The sequence below is a fragment of the Pseudopodoces humilis genome, chromosome 22 (genome assembly GCF_049639895.1).
Source record: "Pseudopodoces humilis isolate 2021_Gansu_Grassland_sample_001 chromosome 22, ASM4963989v1, whole genome shotgun sequence".
Classification (NCBI taxonomy): domain Eukaryota; kingdom Metazoa; phylum Chordata; class Aves; order Passeriformes; family Paridae; genus Pseudopodoces; species Pseudopodoces humilis.
In genome coordinates, this window is record NC_142221.1 from 10,101,822 (window position 1) to 10,120,000 (window position 18,179).

General features: G+C 49.6%; 1 protein-coding gene across 1 annotated transcript in view; it reads left to right on the top strand.

Annotated features, from left to right (window-relative positions):
• Positions 1-18,179, top strand: part of EXD3 (exonuclease 3'-5' domain containing 3) — a 194,101-nt gene that overhangs the window by 67,285 nt on the left and 108,637 nt on the right. The window contains exons 9-12 of the mRNA XM_005527312.3: positions 581-681; positions 5,331-5,404; positions 6,557-6,595; positions 17,978-18,144. Of these exons, the coding sequence (XP_005527369.2) occupies positions 581-681; positions 5,331-5,404; positions 6,557-6,595; positions 17,978-18,144 (381 nt within the window). The remainder of the gene's footprint in view (positions 1-580; positions 682-5,330; positions 5,405-6,556; positions 6,596-17,977; positions 18,145-18,179) is intronic.

Below are 18,179 nucleotides of genomic sequence, written 5' to 3' on the forward strand. Positions count from 1 at the left end.
ATTGCCAGATGCTCCATTCCTGCCAGGATGAAACCAGTGCAGGACACCACAGCAGCAGAGCAGTGTCAAAGCTTCCCGTGGAGGTTGCAGCAATCGGCCTCTGGTGCTTTGCTGCAGACAAGGGTGACTTTCAGTATCGGTTGTACAGGTTTGGCAGGGAGATAACACCGTGATGAAGTGGCAGAAAAACAAGAGATGCGAGTGGTTAACCTTCCTGTGCTCATCAGCTCATGGTGTGTGTTTGCACTTCTGAATTGCCTCTCACTCGGCTAACTCCTGTCACTCAGAGCCAGCAGCACAGTCACAGTGTGGCTGCAATGTCAGCTCTGAAAAAGAGATGAAAAGGCATTGCTCACTTTCTCTGCCTTTATAATGAGCCTCTGGACTTGCTTCAAGTGGTTGACTGAAACTGTCTGAAATGTGTGGTTGTGCTGTTGGTTTTTCACAGTACCTCGGGAAAGGCAGGGGCCTGTCCTTCCCAACATCCCACAAACCCCAATCCCTCTCCTGTTAAACGTCTGCTGCTTGGGAAACATCCTTTAGATGATGCCATAGATGTGTCTTTCTGGTGTTGTTACAGACCATATCAAGGCCTGTCCAGGTACAAACCCGAAAAATTCAACCGCAGAGTGCTTGGCAAGCTGGTCTTCAGGCTCCTGGAGAGATTCAACGTTGACCCAGGTATAGGATATTGCAACATATTGTGGAGTTATCTCAGTAATAAAGAACAAAGTCAATTTGTCTTCTTCCATGGTCATCAAGGAATCTCTGCTGTCATTTATCCTGGGGAATTTCAGGGTATAATTAATGATACTGAAAAACAAAGCTGGTAAGTTATGGGAATTATCACTTTGTGCTGTCGAAGAATGAAGTGCTGGTGACTAATAGACTGCTTCTGCCATGATCTGAAATAAATCCTGACCTCAGCATGGCTCTGCATAAACACACCATGGTCAGCTCTGAGTTATGGCTCCATTCCTCTCACATAAGAGGCAAGTCATTATTCACTGGGGCTCTGTTCTCTGGGACTGGGGTGCGGCAGCCGGGAGGAGATAACCCTTGGGAAGCAGGAGCCTCACAGCCCTCTGGATCCTTTGCACAAACTAGGCTTGGTGGGGGGAATTTTAAAGCTCTTACAGCCTTGCAAGAGAAGTGGCACATTTTCCATCACTTCAGCAGCAGCTTCACCAGCAGCTCTCTAACAAAATCTGCTTTGCTTCGGTTCTTAGTGGGGATTGTTGATTTTTCCTCCTCTTTGAGGCCTTGCACCAGACCCTTTTAGGTGCACCGTTAGCTTTTACCCTGCAGAGGTTTCCATCATCAACCCAAGGTGTGCAATTCTCTTTTCTTGGCCTGAAAAGGCTTTTCTAACCACAAACTGTGGGCTTGTTACACCTGTCAGCAACACTATTGCATATTTATCTTCCCATCTTCAGACTGGTGTCCAAAAGTTAACAAGATAAACTTTTCAAACCCTCACTGGAGGAGAAGTAGATATAATTAAACCCAGCACGTTTGTGTGAGAGCTGAGACATATGGGAATGATTTATTTAGAAATTAAAAGCTTCCCAGGAGTTCATTGGTTTTCAGTAGCTTCTCCTCCTTGACAGTGCTGGGCATTTAGTCAGCTGTGTTGTCTTTGATGAGCTGGAAAAAGAAAAGAGTTGTTCCCCTTTCCTTATGAAAGCTCCACCTTGCAAGGGCATGATATAATGGTAAAGGTGAAATGATGTAACTGCTTACATGCAAAATTGTGAGAAATAATAATTAAAGAAAAATCTAGGAAAGGAGCATGTGTTGGGCTCAGGTGCACTCTGGAATGCAGCGTGCTTTCATCTGGTGATGTCGTAGGTGCTGATAATAATGGGGATAACAATGGAATTCATGATAATTCCTGGTCCTCCACAGCCATTCACTGGTGAGGAGGTTCCTTGGGGTAAATGCAGATCCCATTCCTTCCAGCCAAATGTCCTTCCAGCCCTTTCTCCCGTGCAGACTGCAGTGTCTGCAGTGCAGGATGAGTCCTTGCTCCAGAGGGGCTGCAGGACTGCAGCTAATGCCAGTGCTGGGTGACTCCCACAGTCCCATCCAGGACAGGAGGTGTTGATTTTTTACATCATTCCACGTGTAATTACGAGCAGGAATTCACACATTGCTAAACTCTGCCTGTCAGTCTCCTTTGAAGTGTTTTGGAAGGGGATGAATACCTGCAGAGGAATTGCTGCCTCGGTGCTGGGCATGCTGCAGCTGAGTTGGGAAATGCTGGCAGCTGGAATAACGTGGCTTTCTTTGTCTTCCCATATCTCCCTCCCCTTTTGCTGAGTTTCTAGGTGTTCTTTCTCCATTCTTTAATGAAAGCAAGTCTGACTGGGAGGGAAAAAAGTACAAAGTACTTACAAAAGCACTTAGAAAAAGTAAGCAGGCTGGGCAAAATGTACAGATACAAGAAAGCTCATTTCTCTTGTTGTGAGCAGCTCCCCCAGGCACTGGTGGTGAGGCAGAGCTCACATTTCTTGTCACCTCACCTGGGCTCTCTGATGCTGCGGCTGCTTTTGGTCTCCCTGGGACTCCCTGTGTGGGAGCCTGAGAGCAGCAGCAGGGAGGGAAGTGGCTTTGCTGAGAAGGGCTGCAGAAAGATGAGGTTTCTGGCTATGAGAAGGCAAACTCGTGTGTGACTCAGTTCTTGCAGCTCCAAATGGACCTGGAGATTTCACTGCCTGAGCTGAGTCGTGCCCGCTCACAGTGCCCCACACTGACTGCCCAGCACCCAGAGGTGTCCCTGAGACCTGCAGCACCCCTGGGAACTGCCAGCCCTGAATTCCAGAGCCAGTTAGGAGGTGGCCCGATTAAAAAAACATCTCACATCTCAGGGGGAATAAAATAAAAAAATAAAGCAGTCCTCTTAGATTAGTTCTGTTCTTTTCCAGAGCTGTATTTCAGTATTGCTGTTAACTCCCAAACAGGCCATGGGAAGTGGGAGATTTTCTGCCCAGTCCCAAAGGTGTCCCAATAAACTGTGTGTGGATTTCATTTAATTACCCTTATTGGGGAAGGAAGAAGCTGGGCAGGAGTGGTGTGTGATTGAGGAAATTGAGGTTTATGGAGTCTTTCCTCACACCTGGGTCAGTGCTCTGGCTTAACCAGCCTGTAGCTTTTCCAAGCTAATTACTTTACAGTCTTTGGAGACCCTGTGAGATGGACTTAACAAATGCAGGTTTGAGCCAGAGCAGATGTCAGAGGTGAGGGAACAGCCCCTTCCCAGGGCTGGCACGACCAGCTCTGTTCCCTGCTGTGGTTTCAGGACACAGAGACAGCTCAGTGATGTTTTTCATTGACAGTTCCCAAGTCTGAGGTGGGAAGGATCCTGCTGAGAGAAGTGGAACAGCCTCATCTGTTGGGCCGAGTGCCTCGGTGCCAGTGGGGGAGATGGGAGAGGAGGGGCAGGGAGGGAGAGGGGAGCCCGAGAGCTCTGCTGGGGCTGGGACAGCGCCGAGCGAGGCTTTCCAACATGAGAGGAACCTTCCCTCTCTGCACCCTTGGCTTTAAAATGCCATTTGTGTCCTGTCACCGCCCGGCCCCGCGCCGCCGGGCACCAGAGGGCAGGAGAGGGCTGTGCACGGCCACAGCTGCACAGGTGAGCACAGCTGGCCACAGCTGCACAGGTGAGCACAGCTGGCCACAGCTGCACAGGTGAGTACAGCTGGCCACAGCTGCACAGGTGAGCACAGCTGGCCCCACAGCTGCACAGGTGAGCACAGCTGGCCACAGCTGCACAGGTGAGCCCCACATCTGCACAGGTGTGCACATGAAATGCACATGAAATGTGCACACAGATGTGCCTTTTCCACATGGAAGCCAAGCATTCAACTCCCCCAGTTCTGCCAGTTCTGTGCTTCGGGTATTTCCTTTAGAAGCTCAAAGAAAAAGCTGTTCAGTGATCTCCAGGGTGGCCTGGAGGGGTCATGCCATGATTCTTTCTGAAGAGCTTTGAAAACTTGAAGTTAGCTAATTTTCACATTGATCTTACATTCTTTAGAGAGTGTTCCTTTCCATGAGCTGATGATTTTCCCTCCAGGTATTGGGACAATATCCAGAGGAAAGATCACCATATTTACTGGTGCAATATCCTGTGTGATAATTGCAGTAATTTCCTCAGATGCTTTCAGGGGAGGGATTTCTTGTCACACTGTGGAAGATTAACTCACAACTAACAGCTCTGAGTGTTTCTGTTTGAGATGGAAGTGCTGGGGCTTTAGGGCACTGTGAGGAGCTGCTGGGGACACCAGGGGACACCAGGGGACACCAGGGGACATCAGGGGGACACCAGGGGACATCAGGGGACACCAGAGGACATCAGGGGACACCAGGGGACATCAGGGGGACACCAGGGGACATCAGGGGACACCAGGGGACATCAGTGCACACCCCTGTGACCGCAGGCTCTGGGATGCAGAGATCTCTCCTTGTTCTCCTGCCTCTGGTCCCCGTGTGGGGCACACAGGGGGATGAGCAGTCACTTTGTGTTCCTGTGGTGCTGAGGCAAGGGAGGCTGCAGCGGGTTTCTCTGATCTCTGTGCCTGCTGGCCCTGCTCCCTCTGGCTCCGGGGAGATGCTTTAGCCCCACATGAAAGCCCCCAAGGCTTTGGGGAAGGTTCCCTGTGCAGGCAGCAGGAGCTGACACAGACCTGTGCTAATGCTGGCTTTTATCTGCATCCTTTGTCTCTCCTCGCCCTGGATTTCAAAACAAGGTGCTGTGTGAGGATCTTGGGTTCTGCACTTGTAATCAGCCATATCTAATGAAGGTGACAGCAATAAAAATAATAACAACAACTGTGGCTTGCCAGCTCAGCAAAGCTGTATTCCCCACCCTCTTTGTATGGCTGGGGAGCCTCTCATGGATCTGTGTTTTATCCATAAACCTCAGCCACAAGTTTACATCCTGAGCGAGCTGTTCACAAGTGCTTCAATGAATTAACACCGCTCCAATTAAAGCCTCGGTGCCCTGTGAGGATGCTGCCTCATTAAAGGTGTGAAGTCATTGACTGTGGAGCAGATTGAACAGGACTGAGTGGATCTTATCGCTCAGGGCTGCTGGAAGCAGAGATATCAGACCTGAGAATTAGCATTGCTAATCACGGATGAAAGTGTAAATAACAGTTTATAGCTGAGATAAGCTGACAGTGTGTGAGTCTGTCCCTCATTGTTCCAAGTGTGAGGGCATCCTGCCTTCCACAAACCCAGTCTGACACTGGGGAAGGAAAAGTGTAATGTCTAGACAGTAAAACTTCCAGGAAATTCTGTGTACTTCAATGTGTTTTTCCTTCTTTCAGCTCTCTGCCCTAATGTCATAAATCAGCGGCACTTGAGAACCCTGAATTACCTCTTCTACAAGAGATTCGTTGAGGTACGAGCTGTGCTGTGTGTGTGAAATGAGGACTTCTGGTACATTTACATTTTTAATAACTTGATTGAGATAATCAAAATGTATCAATAGTTGATGATCAAGTTTTGTTTCAAGTTCTGCTCCCAAGCCCTCCCAATCCATCAGGGAAGGCTGTGATCTGTCCCTGTGCCTGCCAGAGGAACTGGGGAGGATGGAGCCCTTCATCCTCTCAGGGTTTCAGTGACATCCCATGGGGAGCTTGGTCATCCACAGAGAGAGCAGAGAGCATTTCCCCAGGTGTTTGTTTAGAGGGAATGCATTTGTGATCTGCTCTTCTGCTCTCTCTGGCCTTCCACTTCCTTCGTTTTGGAGAATTTATTTGATTTAAAGTATCTAAGCTGGCCAGTTACTCCCATTAAGGTACATTTGGCAGCTGTTTCTGGACCCAGTCCCTTCTGAGAGCGCTTTGGTGCTCTCTGTTCACCGTTCTCAGCTGGGTCTGAGCTCTGGTTAAACGGCTCCTTTATCTCACTCATGTTTAAATCACATGCTTGGATATCTCAAAGGTGTTTTCTTTGAGGCTCTTGCTCCCTGTTTCCTCTTGTACCTTTCCAGAAGAGTGGCACTGGTGCTCCCTGTTTCCTCTGCCAGCTCTGGGGTGAGACTCGTGGGGCTTGTGCAGCTCTTGGCAGAGTGGAGAGCAGCTCCCCTCCCGAGTTTCTCACCGGGTTTGCCTCTGAATTGCATTAGAATGGGAATATTATCAGTTTCCTTTCCCAGATGTCAGAATTCCAGAGGATTTTTCATGATTTGACTGTTGAGAAAAATTGTATTTCTATATTCTGAAGGCTCAGCCTTGGGGCTGACCCCTGAAATCCCTCCCTTGGCTGGAGCCCTCGGGATGGCTCCCCATGGCTGCAGAATGAACAGTCTGGGCACAAACTGCACAGGAGTTTCTGTGTTTTGTGTGCTGTGACTCACCTGAATTCCCCCATGCAAGCTGTGCTCTGCTGTGCCCCAGCTGGAGACCCTGAGGTGTCCTGGGTGTCCCAGGTGCAGTCCTTGGTGTCAGGTGATGCCAGTGGCTGAACGAGGGGCTCATTTCCAGTTTGCTGGCTGGATGGAACAGCCTCCCTTTCCTAAGATGGCTCAGCAGTGATTTTGTCTTTCCAGAAAACCATGACTGAGGAGAACTGGGCAGACCACATTCAGGTGAGTGTGGATTTCCCTCTCCCTGCTCTGTTTGCTTGGAGGTTATTTGAAGATGTTTTAGGATGCCCAGCTCTGGATGTTGGAGTCCTGCTCACAGTTCTGCACTTCCTCAACACTTTGGAAGCAAAATTGTCTTGCTTTCCTAAGGACTCCACACTCTGGATTTCCTGCTCGTTGCCAACTGGTGTATTTCTCACAAGTGTGTAATTATCAGCTGAGTGGTGCTGAAACTTGCCTGTTATCAGCCTGACTCGGTGCTATCAGAGATCCCTGTCTCTGGCATCACTTGAAAGTGATGGAATCTGTACCTGTGCATCTCCAGGAAGCTGAAATAACAACCTGTGCAGGCTGGTGGCTGCTGCTGGCTGGGAAAGGGAGGATCTTTGAGCAAGTTTTGGTTTTTAGTGCAAAAATGAACATTATTCAGGACTTTATTTACAGGGGGAATGGCTCAAAGTTCACTCAGAGCTTCATAGACTCACAGGATTTCAAACTGCTTTGGGTTGAGAGGGATCATCCAGAGCCACCCCAGCCATGGCAGGGACACCTCCCACTGTCCCAGCTGCTCCCAGCCCTGTCCAGCCTGGCCTTGGGCACTGCCAGGGATCCAGGGGCAGCCCCAGCTGCTCTGGGCACCCTGTGCCAGGCACTGCCCACCCTCCCAGGAAGGCATTTCTGGGTGCAGCTGTTTCCCATGTTCTGCACAGGGAGAGCCTGCAGCTGATCTCTGGCCTCCTCCAGCTGGGACAGTGAGATAACTTATTTATTTTAAAATTTCTGAGCATGAAAATCAAGCACTGTGCCAGCTCCTTCTCTGGGTGAGTAGGGGTCAGATGCTGGTAATTCCTAGGAAATGCAGAACTCCAGTTCCACTGCAGTTCAAGGGTTGTTATGCTGCTTACAGACAATGTTCAGAAATCTGCTCTTCTTTCTGTGCAATACATTGGGAAAACATTGACAATTCCTGGTACTTAATAGGTATAAATTACCTTGCATTGCAGCAAGGAGTTGATGTAATCTCATTTATTTGACCAATTCATTTCTAAATGGCAGTGGCTGATGCCAAGATTCTGTACAGAACCATTTTGACCTCAATTAAAACGCAGCTACCTCTGGAATAAAATGGAAAAGCTGCTACACTCAAGGAGGCAATTTTTAAAGGGATTTCAAAGGGCACAATGCCATTTAATTTTACAAAGGTTTGTTTTGTGGCCAGAACACCTGGCCAGGACTCCTGCTCTGGGGAGGCCTGAAAAAGGACAAGGAGTCAAAAAGACCACTTTGCAAACAGCCACATCCACTGTTGTTCCCTGGAAGCCCTGAGTTCAGGGAAACTTTTCAATTGTTTGAGTACAGTGAGGAACTGAACCTCATGGGGAATGAGGCAGTGTGTGCTCTGCAGGCAGGAGCGATGCTCTGGGGTGATTAATAAGTGACAAGTCTCTCAGTGTAAGGCTGCACACAAAACCATCCTTCCCTGTGGCTGGAGTGAAGTGTTTATTCAGGGATGGGATGGATTTCATCACTGTCAAACCCAGACTGGCTCTTTACCTGGAAGGTGGAAACCCAAATGAGTTTAGCCAGCCAACATGTGGAGTCCCCTGTGAGTACTCAGGCACTTCTTTAGCAGGAAATGAAACCAGTGGATGATTGTTTTGTTGGCCTTAGAAGTCTCAGGGAGGAATCATCAGCTGAGATAAATGTTCATGGTCCCTCCAGCAGTGCTCCTGCCGAGGTGCTGAGCCCCTGGAGCCCAGCAGCTCCCAGTGTGGGGGTGTGTGTCAATATGCAGGAGCTGCTCCTGCTTCTGCCTGCAGCCTGCCAGTTCAACCATCTGCAAAAGAACTGCATTTATCTTTCCACAGCTTTAAGCAGCTCCCAAACAGCTGCCATTGCAGAAAAGAGACCGTTGGATTTTTCTTTCCCTTTTCCCCTTTGCAGAACAGCTGGTGTTTATACCTGGACTAGTGACAGCTTTAAGGTCTTCTGTCTCTCCTGGGAAGTCAGGACGGGGGGAATTCCTTTGTTTTTTCCCCTGTGCCATTCTCTTTGGATTCACTGTTGAGCACACAGCCACAGTGTGGTTTAAAGGGAATATTAAACCATGGACAAACTAGAGTTTGCAGTAGGAGGAAAAGTGGGAGGCAAAAGTATCAATCTCCTTCCATTTTCCGGTTCAGTGTGTCGGCGGGGACACGTATTGATTAGAAATAACACTGGTTACAGGAAAGCAAAAGGATGAGTGATGGGGTTGGTGCAGAGAACAGGCACATCTGTGACTGTCTCAGGATCAGCATTCTGTAATTCCAGGAGCTGGACTGGCTGATCCCTGTGGTTCCCTTCCAGCTCAGGATATTCTGATTCCCTGGGGTTCAGCTCTGCAGCTGTGCTCTGCTCTCAGGAGAGAGCAGGCAAACCTGCACCTCTACTGATGCAGTTTGCACTGCTAAAAGAAATGGGAACTTTGCACTGGGCAAGCTCCCAGCTGCTGAGGGAGAAAGAAGCACATGGGAGAAGCTGCAGTGTGTTCCAGCTCAGGAAGAGTCTGGCAAAGGATGACGTGCACAGTTCAATGGAAATTCTTGCAGCTACTTCCTGCATGGCTTAGGCTGTGTTAATTCTCTGTAAGGTTTGGAGGGCTGGTGTGTCTACTGTAATTGTAGTGGTTTTATTTATAACAAATCCAGCCATTGCTAGATAAATAAATTGTGGTTAAGCACAAAGATGCTGATGAATTCTGGTGTAATATTACAGCATGCACAAAGAAGCCAAGACAAACTGCCATCATTCGCCGTCCAATCTACCAAATTGTCAAAAATGCCAAAATAATTCTAAAAGTCAGCCAAAAACTTCTCTGGAGTGATGTATGATATTTGTTCAATAACTTTAGAAAATCAGCTCCCATTTACTGAAGTGTGGATCCACAGGGCCAGGCTGGGAATTTTCAGAGCTGCGTGTCTGATTCTGCTTCAAGGAGGGATTGGCAAGGGATCCTTGGAAAGCTCAGGACCTCAGTCTTAAAGTTGATGGCCAAATAGCCTTAATGTGCAAATGAATTAAGTACTGGAGAGTGAAGAGAGGAAACTGGAGAAAACACACTGGGGAGGGAAAATCTCCTTTAAATTGTTTTGGTGTATTAGAGATGCATTCTGACCTTAGCCCCCTGCCACCAGCCAGGGCCAGCGTGCTGCTAAGCACTGTAATTACATTTCTGTCACTAGCAGGCATTCATTTGGCAGCACAGCTTCATCAGAAGGAGATTTGGTATGGTATAAAGAAGAGCTAATTGGCTTATGGCTGTAGGTTGAGAGGTCAGGGTTAGATTAAGGAGTTAAGAGCGTCAGTGAGCTGTTCAACACCACTGGGGTGTGCTGGCAGAGGTTTAGTTCTGCCAAGTGGGAAAAGCATCCTAGGAGTAGGAAACTACTCAGGAATTATGATCCTGCAAAACCTTATAGGAGTGTGTGGAACATACCAGCTCCTTAAAATCAGCATCAAGAGTGGTGTCCAGGATATCTGTTAGTGACTGCAAACTGCAGCAAGTACAGGGCAAAAGTCACAGAATCCCAGATTGGTTGGAGCTGGAAGGGACTTTTTAAAAACTCATCTTGTTCCAACCCCCTGCCATGGACAAGGACACCTTCCACTGTCCAGGCTGCCCAAACCCCCAGCCTGGCCTTGGGCACTGCCAGGGATCCAGGGGCAGCCCCAGCTGCTCTGGGCACCCTGTGCCAGCCCCTGCCCACCCTGCCAGGGAGAATTTCTCCCTAATATCTGATAAAAATCTCCCTTCTGTCAGTTTAAAACTGTTCCCCCTCAGCCTGTCACTGCCTCTGTATAAAGTCACTGTTTTCTGTAAGCTCCTCTCAGGTACCAAAGGGCCACAAGAGTCTCCCCAGAGCCTTCTCTTCTCTCAGGTGAACACCCCCAGCTCCTGTTCGTATCCCACAGAATAAAAATGAGGACAGGCTCACTTCAAACAGGCAAATCCTCACGTTCCTTCTGCTCCAGGACCAAGGGAGCCCTGGCAAGAGCCCTGGCCTGTGCAGCCCAGTAGGGGAAGGCAGGGGGAAGAGGGGACACGGAGCTTGCCTGCTCCCAGGGTAGCACAGAAGGAGAGGAGGGATTCAGTGACAGGAACCAAAGCAAACAGCAGGGTTTGCATGTGCTGAGTCTGCAGCTGGGCCCTGCAGCTCCATGGCAGGAGCCACGTGCTGCCCTGGCCCTGCAGGAGCTGCTGGGAGCCAGAGGTGTGCAGGTTCCCTTTGCCCAGTGGCACCAAGTTCTCAGCCTTCACACACACACAGACCCCTCTGCCCTCCTTCTCCAGCCAGCAGTGAAACAATCCAGCATTCAAAACTCATCCCAGATTCTTGAAACGCTGTGTAATCAATCGGTCCCTGTCTGAGTGCTCACTGATAGATATTGCCTTCTGAGGCCAGCAGCAAATCAGCTGCCTTGCACAGATAATCAGGCTGCTGGCAATTGATAGTTTGGCTGTATTATGCTTTTAGGCAAGATTAGTTCCCCAGTTCCCTGCCAAGAAGAGAACCACATAAACAGAGGATTGTTTAGAAACAAAAAAAGTTCCTCTTGACAGAGAAGTCATGTAAATGGGAAGAAACAGGAAACTAATCTTCCCTTGTTCGCTCTGAAAGAATGCATATCTCTGAGGAATGTTGTAATTATGGATTTAGGAAATCAGTCCAATTTGCCAGGGTGTGAATTTCAGAGTTCATTCAGTCAACCCTCTCAAACATTTCTTCTTCAGAACAAAAACCACCAGGAGCTGAAGTGTATCAAAAGAGATTAAAGGAGAGAAAAATCGACTGCCAGGCTTTGCTTTTGGAAAAGATCTTGCACAGATACTGATTATTGCTTTGGCTCTGAGCCAGGGAGGTTTGGGCATGGCAAAACAGAAATCAGTGGCATGTCTGTCCATGTGGACATGTTTGTCCCGTGGGCATCTCTTTTTCATACACTAACGATGGGAAGAGTTTGTGCTTCTGAGCAAGTATTTCAGTTGTCAGGATTTTTGCTTGTTTATTTTGAAGGCTTTCCTAAATAGAAAAGAGGAGACTTTTTTCCTAAGCAGGTCTGTGGATTCTCATGATGCACATGACTGGTATGGGAACAGTTACTGGTGGGTTAATTGCACGCTGGTTTATCTCATCAGGGTTAGTGGATGTGCTCCAAAAAGGCACATCCCAACAGGCAGATGAGGTGTCACCCTGTGAGTTGAGCCCCCAGAGAAGCACAGGAGCAGTGGTTTCACTCCTTGGCAGCCCTTGGTGATGTGCAGCTGCGGGGCCCTCTCCCTGTCCCCGCGGTGGCTCTGGCAGCTCATGGAATTCCTCACTGTGGAATTCCTGCAGACGGATCCTGTAGCACAAGTCCATGGCACACGCTGCTGCTGAGCTGGAATTTGGAATCTCAGATTGGACAGGCACCCTTCAGGCAGCCCCAGAGCTTAGCACAGAGCTGTATTTTCCTTTGCAAGCTCCAGGATACAAACTGGAGTAGAGTTCTGGGATGGTGACTTCTGGAGAACGTTTATGGAAGTGCCTGGATTGTAAAAACCTTCTGAGAGCCCAGAGAAACAATGTCTGGTCACATGGGGCTCAGGCTGAGAGAGGCTCAGCAGCAGCTCCACTTCCTTAAACTGGAGAGCAGGATTTGCCACTGGCCCCTGCCACTTCATTCGTGTGTGTGTGACACCATGACAAAAGGCACGGAGATAAATGCTGCTTCAAAATACACTGGGAAGATAAGGGCTGCCAGTTTGTCTTCAGTGCACTGTGTCATTGGCCTTAGACAAAGCATCTACTGTGATAATAACACACCACTCTCCTCTGAAAGAGCTTGGCCCATTTCCCCATCCTCATTCATCTCCAGCCTTGCCAAGTGCTGGAGTGCTCCCAGAAAACATCTCCAGCCTGCCATCGTGGGACCAAGGTGTGAGAAATCTGGAAGCATATCAAAAATCTGTGGCTTATGTATTCACACCAAGTCCTTGGGCCTTTGCTGATCCCTGGGATGAATAATATTCAACAGGGCCAGGGTTAGACTGGAATTCAGAAGGTGCCTCTGCAGTGGTTGTGAGAAAGGGATTTAGGGAGGAGGCACAGACCCTCAGGAGACACTTCACACAGAAGAGAAGGAAAAAGAAATTATATCTGAAAAGCAAGTGGGGTAAAGTTGCCTTAGTCTATTTGATTTGTAATTGTTTTTGGGGGGGTTATGGATGTCATACAGTTACTTTTCAAACAAAGGTTGTTGCAATGGGGTTAGTGGGACGCTACAGCTCATTGCAGAGCTACACCTGTGCCATTCCCTGGCCAGCTAAGTGGAGGTGAGAACAGGTTGTGATTTCGTGTATCAGCATACCTGGAGTTATGGGATGTAATTGAGGAAAATGAGTTAATTGTGGGTTAAAATAAGAAGCTATGATCTGGGAAAGTCCCCACAGTGTCAGGCAATGCTGACTCTGCTGAACAAGAGCAGGAGCTGATCAGTGGCCCCAAAGGCAAGTGGCAGTGCTGACTGGTCCCAGCACAGCCCCAGGCTTCCTTCCTCTGGGGGGTGTCTGAAGTCTGCAGTGACAGGAGCAATGGGACAAGATCCCTTCCCTGAAACCTTCTGGGCCAGCTGGGCAGTGAGGGCAGATTTCCTAGGACAGTATTTTCAGTCAGTGGGGAGTGGGATCAGCGTCAGGATGAGTTTTGTTATCTCACTGTGTTCCATGGTGCCCTCTGCATCAAGAAGCCTGTCCTCAAGTGTCAGTGCCAATAATGTCCCTGTAGAGTATTGCACCTTCCCTCTTAAACCTGCTAAATATCTATTTGGGAGCTTTGGGCTGCACATCAGGGCAAGGTTCTTCCCCCAGAGGCTGCTGGCACTGCCCAGGCTCCCCAGGGAATGGGCACGGCCCCGAGGCTGCCAGAGCTCCAGGGATGCCCAGGGTGGGATGTTGGGGAGTCTGGGCAGGGACAGGAGTTGGACTCTCTGGTTCTTGTGGGTCTCCTCCAGCTCAGGACATTCCATGCTCCTCCATTTCTGTTTGGGTTTCTGCTTTCTCCAGCCAAGAAATATTGCTATCCAGTACTGAAGTGAAATGCAGGAGTGATCACACCAGATTCACTTCAGTGGATCCTCACTCCTGTTTGGAGCCTTTCATCTCTGTGCAGGGAGGTGTCTGTGCCATGGAGCTGCTGCCAGCAGCAGGTTCATCTGTTCTGAGGCTCTGTGAGCTGAGTGAAGGCCTGCAGAGGATGTCCAACAATGTGCTGAAGGAAATGTATCAGCCTCTTCCTCAGTGATTTTGAAAATTCTCTCTCTCCAGCTCTGCCTCTGAAAGCTGTGTTGGTTCTTTCCCTCTGCTCTGTACCTGCTCACATCTGTGGCAGCTGCAGCAGATTTTGGAGACACGATGACTTCATCTGTTGAAAATTAATTACTTCCCTCGAGGGCTGCCTGACAAAAATTTGGAAGGAATCCCAGTGCAGGAAATGTGTTTGGATCTCTGTGTAGTATTGTTGAGCGTGATCAGGACCATCCTGTGTTCTGGGTAAATGAGATCTTGGGTGTTCTTCGCCCGGGAGATCCTTGGGAAGCTGTTGGTCTGTGTGGAGAGGAGCCTGGGGAATGCAGGGCAGTGCTAATCCCACCACCACTTGAAGGGGGTTTGTGGGAAAGAGGGAGAGGGATTTTACATGGGCAGACAGTGACATGACAAGGGGAAATGGCCTCAAGCTGAAGGAGGGCAGGGTTAGATTAGACATAAGGGAGAAATCCTTCCCTGGCAGGGTGGGCAGGCCCTGGCACAGGGTGCCCAGAGCAGCTGGGGCTGCCCCTGGATCCCTGGCAGTGCCCAAGGCCAGGCTGGACGGGATTTGGATCACCCTGGGACGGTGGGAGGTGTCCCTGCCATGGCTGGGGTTGGAACTGGATGGGTTTTCTCTTCCAACCCAAACCATTCTGGGATTCCAGGATCTCTGCAGGCTCTCCAGAGGGCAGGATCCCCCTCCCTGTAGGGAACAGGCTGTGCCACGGTCTGAGCTGGTTCTGAGGGTCCCAGCTCCACCCTGACACTTCAGTTAGTTCCCTTCAGTGACATCTGATGGTGACACTGCAGCATCTCCCCGTGCAGCACAAATGATGGAAACTTTGACACAGAAACCTGGAGCACAAATACAATAAAACTGCAGTGACAGTGGAATGCTTAAGCACAGGTGTCTGTACCTGCCACACCACAGGGAGCTCAGCAGTGCTGTCAGTGCCCTCCACTGCTGACAGGGGTTTGTCCTTTTCAAGTCTGGATTTCTTTTTCCCCTTTTAAAATTGCTGACTCTAAAATATTCTCCTTGACATTTTCTCTACACTAGCAGGAGGGGTTTTTGTTGATTCTGGAAGCACTTGAAAACGGGGGAAATTGGCCAAGACATTCAAAAGTTAAATTAAAATCTGACTCTGCAAATAGCCAGTGTCAGTGGTGTGAATAACGTCCCTCTTTGGGAAAAGATGCTGAGGCAAAGGGCAGAATTGGCTGGGACTGAAATGTAGCTTAACACATACAGATAAAACCCATCTAGGGCTGGACAGAGCGATTTCCAAGGGAGATATTGGATATTTGGTTTCAAAATGATTGGTACCAATGGAGAAATGGTTGATGGGTTAAGGTCAGGACATTGCTGAGCTTGCCCTGTGTGGTTGGTGTGAGCTTTGTGGAGCCTTGGCAGTGAGAACAGGATTTACGGGTAGGAAATCTGCAGCCGTCGCTGTGGAAAGCTTTAATCGTGGATTATTGTTGGTGTCAGGGGTTTCTGTGTGCTCCTATGGATTAAAGAATGTATGATATGTCTAGAATTCCAGGAGGGATGTAAACAAGCCTCATGCTCTGTAGAATCTTCTCCTGCTCAGAGGTGTCGCTGATGTTGATCAGAACAGCGGTGCCAATTTCCTCTTGAGGAGTGTTCATTTACTGACAGCAAAGCCCATGAAATGTCATCCCTGCTGAAACATTGCTCTCTGCATCTGTGCCCACATCTTCTGGGGCCAAAGTTTCCACATTCTTGCCTCTTGCAGAGCTGTTGCGGTGGAAGCCTTTCCCCTTTAGAGCAATGTTGGGCTTTTTCTTTTTTTCAGTAAACAAACAAAACTATTTTCTGTTTCAGAATACAAGATGGGATATCTCTGGAGAGATTAACCTTCTTTACAGAGTTGTTTTTTGTGGTTGAAAGAAGAAATCTGTTATCATTAAAGTAGTATAAAAAAAATCTGCACCTCGTTATTTCCAGAAATAAAGCTGCCACGATGAGATTTATTAAGAACTGACTCAGGGTGAACTGAAGAAAGCTCCAAGACCAAAGAGTTTGTGTTTTAGTAAAAAGACTGGAATACAATAGGATGGACACAGGGGGAGCAAGAAGAGGGAATTGCTCTGCAGTGTTAGTAAGAAAATATGTTCTTTCTGGGAAGGACTCAGAAGTGGCTTGGCAGATGTGCAGGAGGCTTCAACTCAGCCCCTCTTCACATGCTCAGTGCTTGGCTGAGCTCAGTCACAGAAGGCAGAGAGGGGACAGAGGCACAAAGGTCAGGACTGGCATGGCCAGGGGAGATGCAGAGGGCCAGAATCACGAGCAGGAGAACGTGTCCTGTCCTTCTCCTGCCCCTTCCCCTCGGTACCTGAGCCCCTGCAGAGCTGCTGGAGCCTGTCCTGCTCCCCCTGGCTCCTGCTGTGCCCCCAGCCCCTTGGAACAGCACCAAAACTGTTCCTCCACACATCCCCGAGAAGAGCTGTGCTGTGCCATGTGCCAGAGTGCTGGGGCAGCAGTTCTGGTGAGCAGTTCAGTTCTGGTGAGCAGTTCTGGTGAGCAGTTCTGGTGAGCAGTTCAGTTCTGGTGAGCAGTTCTGGTGAGCAGTTCTGGGGAGCAGTTTTTGGGAGCAATTTTTGGGAGCAGTTTTTGGGAGCAGTTCTGGTGAGCAGTTTTTGGGAACAGTTTTTGGGAGCAGTTTTTGGGAGCAGTTCTGGTGAGCAGTTGTTTTTGGGAGCAGTTTTTGGGAGCAGTTCTGGTGAGCAGTTGTTTTTGGGAGCAGTTTTTGGGAGCAGTTCTGGTGAGCAGTTCTGGTGAGCAGTTCAGTTCTGGTGAGCAGTTCTGGTGAGCAGTTCTGGTGAGCAGTTCTGGGGAGCAGTTCTGGTGAGCAGTTCTGGTGAGCAGTTGTTTTTGTGAGCAGTTTTTGGGAGCAGTTCTGGTGAGCAGTTTTTGGGAGCAGTTTTTGGGAGCAGTTCTGGTGAGCAGTTGTTTTTGGGAGCAGTTTTTGGGAGCAGTTCTGGTGAGCAGTTTTTGGGAGCAGGCTGCTGCTGCCTGGGCTGCCAGATCCCTGCCAGCTGCTCTGAGCCTCTGCACCTCTGGGCGGGGGTCATTCCTTTTTTCATTCTTTTTTCTCCTTCGCTCTCTGTTTCCCTTCCTTTTTACCTTGGGGCCATCGGCAGATTTGTTTCCTGATCTCTGTGTCTGCTTTGAAGACAAATTCTCACCTTTTAGTTACTGGAGGAATGTGAGGAATGAGGCCCCATGGCCACAGCCTCCCACCCGTGCGAGCTGTTCCTACATGAGCAGAGCAGCGCTGCCCTCCCTGGGAGCAGCTCCGTGCCCCGGGCAGTGCGGGCAGCCTGGGGATGCACTTCCAGTGCACATCTGAGCATTTCACTCGGAAATTCTCGTTTGCCAGTCCTAGAGCTACAGGTCCTGGGCCACCACACAGGGTTTCAGCTTGTCTTAGCAGTTTTCTGCTGTATTAACTTCAAGGCAGATCCATGAGTGGGTCAGAGAGGAGAAGTTGCTGTGGGGGTTCCAGGTGTTTGCAGCACGTGTGGGCTGGCTGGGGAGGAGCTGGTGGAGGCTGATGTCAGCCCTCTCCTGGCTCTGAAAGCTTTGCTGATGTGCCCTCCCTGCCACCTATGGATGACTGGAAATCCCAACAATCCGTGCAAATACTTCCAAGGATGGAGGAGACCCCACACCACCATCTGCCCTGGGGGCACAGGGAATGTCTGTCCTAAAAAAGCCGTCCCAAGAAGATGCTCCAGGGTCTGGAGCCCCTCTGCTCTGGAGACAGGCTGGGAGAGCTGGGGGTGCTCAGCCTGGAGAAGGCTCCAGGGAGACCTTTCAGTACTTAAAGAGGGCCAATAAATGAGATGGGGACAGAGCTTTCAGCAGGACCTGTTAACAGAGCGAGAGCTGATGGCTCTGAAATAAACAGGGGCGATTCAGACTAGCTCTAAGGAATGAATGAGGTTTTTACAAGGATTGTTCTCCTGGGAAGGGGAGAATTGCCCACGATGGAAGTTGCCCTGACAGCTGCCTTTCCCTGGCCTTGCAGAGCACGGTCGGGGACAATCGCTGGCTCCAAGGACAGCTGCTGCAGTCGCTGCTCCGGCACTGCGACGCGCGCGGGGCCGCGCGATGGGCACACCACTGCCGGCTGCCCCCCGACATGCTGCCCCTGCCGCTGGCCAAGGAGCTGCAGAAACTGCACATCCAGGACAGGTAAAGCCCTGTTTGCTGCCTTTTCCATGCAGATT